Below are 5,661 nucleotides of genomic sequence, written 5' to 3' on the forward strand. Positions count from 1 at the left end.
CCGGGGAAGGCAGCCAGTGTCTGCGGTGGGATCCAGTCGCCATTGCCTGGGTCCCCCGTCAGCAGCTTCCACTCTCCCACACGGATGGCCGCCTGCACAGCCGTGTTCCAGATGCCAAAGCCCCCCTCCAGGGAGCCATGCCGGGCGTGGTTGTAGAGAGGGTCGATGTTGTGCAGGATCTCCGTCCGCGGCGAGGCCCGGCCCTCGCTGATGGCCGGCCACACGTCATAGCCGTCTAGCCCATCAACTGCCGACACGACGCCCCCTGCCAGCCCCACCAGGGTCGGGTACCAGTCAGTGATGTGCACCAGCGCCCGGCTCGTCCGTCGTTTGCGCTTAAGCAAGGGGCTGTGGACAAAACCCAGGCCGCGCACACCACCTTCCCAGTAAGTGCCCTTGCGTCCCCGGAGTGGCCAGTTGCTGCCTCCCGAGAAAGTCTGGCCGCCATTGTCACTGGAGAAAATGATGACGCTGTTGTTATAGAAACCGTAGCGCTTGAGGGCCCAGGTGATGTTGCGCACGGCCTCGTCCATGCAGGTCACCATGGCCGCATACTTCCGCCGGGCCACGTTGCCCATGGTGCGGTAGCGGTACAGGTACTCGCGAGGGGACTGCAGAGGTGTGTGCACCGCCTGGAAGGCGACATAGAGGAAGAGGGGCTGCCGGGGGCTGTGGCTGGCCAGGATGTGGCTGGCGCGCTGAGCGTAGAGCATAGTGGAGTACTGGCCGCTCAGCCCCCAGGCCACGCTCTCGCCCTCGTGCAGGTCAAAGCCACACACCCCAGGGCCGTCACAGTTGTCGTAGGTGTAGTAGTCCACGTTGCCGGTGAGTGAGCCCAGGAAGGTGTCAAAGCCCCGGCGGGTGGGCAGGCACTCCTTCCGGTAGAAGCCCAGGTGCCACTTGCCCACCATGTGGGTGGAATAACCTGCCTCCTGCAGCTTCTGAGGAAGGGTCACCTGGTCCAAAGGCAGGCAGTTGGGCTGCCGTGGGCGGATGATGGAGTGCTGGAGGCCAGTGTGGATCTGGTACCTGGCGGGAGCAAGGGAGTGCAGGGATGAGCTGTGGACCACCACCTAGGCCACCCAATCCCAATCCCACCCGGGGGGTGGGCTTCCCAGCACTCCCCGCAGAAATATTAACAGTAACCACAGGTCTTGTCTAGTGTGCTAAGCATCTCCACTGCATTAGCTCACTGAATCCACAAAATGTATTTTACAGATGAGGCTATTTAAGCTCAGAATGCTTAAGCCACTTGCCCAGGATCACGCAGATGAGAAGCTGGGGAGTTAAGAGTTAAACTCGGGTTAATAACGACAATAATAGTTGCTAAAGCTAAAAACTCACAGTGTGCTTAGCATTACACTAAGCCCCTTCCTAAGTCGTCACCATGAGCTAGGAGGTACATATTATCATTCCCATTTCCCAAGTAAGAGAACTCAGGCTCAGTAAACCCATCACATGCCCAGTAATCCCCAGAGCTAGGTGGGATTTGTACCCCAGACCGTCTGGCTACAGACTTTGGGGGTCCCTAAGCTCTAAGCCACTAACTCGCTATGGGACCTACAGCAAGTCCTGCTCTCCCAAACCAACTCCTATTTACTCTTCAAAGCCCAGTCCAAATGTTACCCCCCTGTAAAGTCTCTCACAACTCTCCGAAAGAATGAACCACTTTTGCTCTGGGTTCCTCTTGCATTAGTCCACGCCATCACTGCCCTACTTGGCCATGGGATTCGATTCAGTTGTCATGTTCTTGGGGTCAATGTTATGCCATGGGACTGTCCTTTACTCAACCTTGTAATCCTAGCACCCAAGTGATGTTTAAAGAATGCTGAATGATTTATGGACTGGCTGAATGCATAAATGACACTCAGAGGGTTTAGAGCCAGAGGGATACAACTCATCCTCTAGTTTAGTCACCTCGTCATAAAAAGAAACTAAGGTCCAGATCAGAGCAAGGGCCCTGCTCAAGGTCACTTCACAGTCAAGAGCAGAGCCTGGACCCGAACATAAATCCAAGCAGTATCCAAGTAGGGACTCTTTCAGCAAACGAGGCTGTCACGTCTCTTCCCACATATGGGGGAGGCTCAGTTTGCTCCTGTGTGGGAGTGAGCTGGTTGGAATGGGAAATCTCTGATTTGTCCAGTTTCCAATTTTTCTTTTTTTTTTTTAGAGAGAGAGATTTTTTGCTATAGGCTGTGTGAGTTTGCCAGAGAGACAGAAAGCAAGAAATCACCCCCCAGGGGGAATGACCACACTGCAATCCCTTCCCCATTCTCCTCTCAGGACTTTGGGCATGCACACACACGCTCCTGGTGTGAGTTCTAAGCTGCTGAATCTGGGACTCGAACCACAGTCAACTATGTGGGAGTCCAGCAACATAACCATTATGCCATTTGCTGGTCCCCAGTTTCCAAATTTTATGAGACCAGCTCTCATGTGCTTGCCTGGGAGCTCATGCGGCCCCTTAATCCAAGTCACACATACACAGGCGAAAGCCTTCAGGCAGGAGTGGATGGTCAGCAGAGCCCTGGATCCCTCATCCACTCGTTCATACCCATCTCCCCCCTTTTGGGGTCAAGGCCCCATGGGATCTGCTTATGGTGTCTTGCCTTGATCAAGTCTTGGAAGTCCCAGAGTAAACAAGAAGCCTGAAGCTCCGCAAGTGTGTTAGAATCTCATATCCTCTTCTCACCCCCAAGCATCCAAGCAAAGCCAGGACCTGAATACTTGACACCTTTAACCCAGGCACTAGCGTGAATTTTTCTGTTTGGGTTTCCTTACCTTAAAGCTCTTACTGTTGTCAGCTAGAATTAGCTACTGTTGTCATTTTTAACACGATGTGCCACATACACATTTCCCTTATAATCCTCATGAAAAATCCTACAGGGAAGACTATTATTACCCATTTTATAGGTGATGAAACAGAGGCTCCCAAACATGCAGCAACTGGCCTTTAGTCACAGCGGGCAAGCAGCAGAGCTGAGCTTAGAACCCAGGTCTACCCAACTCACGCTCAGAATCTCTCTGTGATCAGCCTCTGAGGCCTCTGTCAAACCAATAAAGTATTGGACTTGATATGAAAGTACCCTAGGGCCTTCTGTGATCAGCCTCTGAGGCCTCTGTCAAAACAATAAAGTATTGGATTTGATATGAAAGTACCCTAGGGCCCGGAGTCCCAGGGCAGCTTCTCTTTATAGAGATGGGGAGCCATGGAGAGCTGGGTGGGCTAGCTAAGAGTCACTGTTCTAGAAGTAACACGAGAAACCTTGGCTCTCTGCAGCATCGCCCAACACAACAGGATGCATTCATAGTCAACACTAATGGGAACGGTAAGGGGTCTTCAAATGGAGCCAGCTGCAGGAGTGCAGGGCAGAAGCTGGTGCATGGTCAACCATTCTCAGCTAACTCCGCAGATCAGAGGCTGGAGCGCTACCCTGTGGGCTGCTCATTCAGCTGCATGGGCCAAAAGTCACTTCTTGGGAGAGAAATGCTAACTTGTGCACCACTCTCAGGAATGCAGATTCCTCCTCCCTTTGCTGGGGATTAGTTCATGACATCTGGTCGTCATCACCACCTCCACCATGCCCCTCCCCACCCATCCGCAACACATACACACCCAGCCCCTTCTCCTCCTGTCCTTCCTCTCTGCTCCTGGAGCTAAATGCTGAGTGTCAGATCAAACACAGAAAGGGCACCGTTGGATGCTCTGCTCCAGGATCCCTGCCACACACCAGGCCTTTTCAGCTCTGCCTCCTACAGACCCTGAAGTTGGGCGCAAGCACAGAGCTGGGCCCCCTGACTCTATGCCTCGGTTTCTCCCATCCAGGAAACAGGAAGACTAAGGCTTTGGTTCCTGAGATCACACCGCTGGCTTTTGGGTGGAACTTGGGAGAAAGCAAGCCTTGGGCCTCATCCAAGGAGGATTAGATTCAGTCCTGCCAAAGGATTTTCTCCTAAGTGGCCAGAGTTTGCCTCCCGCACCCCCACCTCCTGTGTCCCTGTTCCTTTAATCCTGTAATCCTGTCGCTCTGCCTGTGGTCAACTCCTTCTGGAGAAAGCAGCACGTCTCCTTGGGGCTCCTAGCCAACTTGGGAGGATTCTGCAGATTAGAAAACAGGGCTTAGAGAAGTGGAGTGACCAGCCTAAAGGCACGGGTCATGCCTCCCGGTGTGTGTTTTCCTTCCACGCGTGCGCTCCTTGGGTCCTCCCAGTGTAGCCATCAGGCAGTGTGAGGACACGGACACTGCCGTGTTCTGACAGACACACCGGTTACACATGCCTCATTCCCACCTCACTGTATCTTTCCAAGATAAAAACGGTGTTTGCTCCCATTTCATGGACAAGAAAATGGAGATAGAGAAGTCCAGTGACTTGCTCAGGGTCTCTAAACAGAAGCAGCCTTCACAAGAAGTATCAGAACTGCCAGGGTCCTCTACCCAAGGATGACAAGAGGGCTTCTGCACATTGTAGGGACTGTGGCCCCGAACATCAGAGCTAGAAGGCATCAAAGGATGGAAACCATTCAGTGTAGGAGTGGGGGAAATGAGGTCAAGAGAAGACAAGGGACTGAGGACTGCATGGCCCATAGGAGGCGAAATCAGCCCTGAGCCCTGGTTTCCCAGGTCTCCTCCTGGGGCCGCTCAGGCAGGGCAAATCTACGCTCTGAGTTTAGCCCCAGGGGCGAGCACCATGCCTACCTGCCAGTGAGGAGTTGGCTCCTCGAAGGCGTGCAGATGGGCTGGATGTAATAATTCTCCAACTTGACGCCCTCGGCCGCCAGCCTGTCCAGCGTAGGGGTCTCGATATCGGAGCCATGGTAGCCCACGTCGTGGTAGCCCTGGTCGTCGGTGAGGATGAAGATGATGTGGGGAGGCTGAGGTGGCGCAGCCGACGGCTGCTCGTTGACGCGGACGGCTCCTCGTGGGCCGCTCCCGGCCCGTCCGCCACGAGGCTCGGCTTGGCCCAGTCCCAGGACAGGTACCCGAAGCTGAGCAGGCTGACCAGAGAGAAACCTGTGAGGGCGTGCATCGCCAAGCCGGCCGCGCGTCCCGGCGCACAGGGCTCCCGGGGCCTCACCGCCTCGCGCGCCCAGGGCGCACAGCCAACGGGCCGGCCTGGATGTCGCAAGCGCGCACGGTGTCCCCGGGGGCAGCCCAGGGTCTGGTCCTGGCCTGGCTGTCGGACAACGCGGTCCGCCCCGCGCGGCCGCAGCGGGGCGCTCTGGGAAGGGCAGGCGGGCGCCGAGCTGCCTCCCGCTGCCTGGACGTCTGCCCCGCGCCGCCCTTGCTCCCTCTTCCCCGGCTCAGTCGGGCCAGCCTGAGACGCGGCGTGGCGACTTGCAAAAAGTGCTCTCCACCATCCTCTGACTCTCCTCTTCCTTCTTGATTTCTCCCGCCTCCTAATTTCTCTCGCCTCTGCTTTCCCTTTCTTCTCCCCCCAGCCCTCGACTCTCCAGCCCCCGGCCGGCCTCTGGCCCCGCCCGGAGTCCTTAGAACAGTCGGGCTCCCGGCAGGGAGGTGGGCAAGACCCCAGAGGGGAAGGGCAGGGAGGCACGGGTTGGGCGGGTCTTGGGGGGACACCGCTGGAGAGAATGAGAAAAAGTTGTAACATCTGCCGGGCCGAGCCCCAGGTGGGAGGGCGGGACAGAGAGGCGGCGGCCGC

General features: G+C 56.1%; 1 protein-coding gene across 1 annotated transcript in view; it reads right to left on the bottom strand.

Annotated features, from left to right (window-relative positions):
- The window catches only part of ARSI (arylsulfatase family member I), a 6,758-nt gene extending 1,161 nt beyond the window's left edge, over nucleotides 1-5,597 (bottom strand). The window contains 3 exon segments of the mRNA XM_006150894.3: nucleotides 1-1,029; nucleotides 4,698-4,903; nucleotides 4,906-5,597. The exon segment at nucleotides 1-1,029 is cut by the window's left edge and continues 1,161 nt beyond it. Of these exon segments, the coding sequence (XP_006150956.1) occupies nucleotides 1-1,029; nucleotides 4,698-4,903; nucleotides 4,906-5,028 (1,358 nt within the window). The 5' untranslated portion in view covers nucleotides 5,029-5,597.
- Nucleotides 5,598-5,661: the final 64 nt, after the last annotated feature.

The sequence above is a fragment of the Tupaia chinensis genome, unplaced genomic scaffold, assembly GCF_000334495.1.
Source record: "Tupaia chinensis unplaced genomic scaffold, TupChi_1.0 Scaffold000303_1, whole genome shotgun sequence".
NCBI lineage: Eukaryota > Metazoa > Chordata > Mammalia > Scandentia > Tupaiidae > Tupaia > Tupaia belangeri.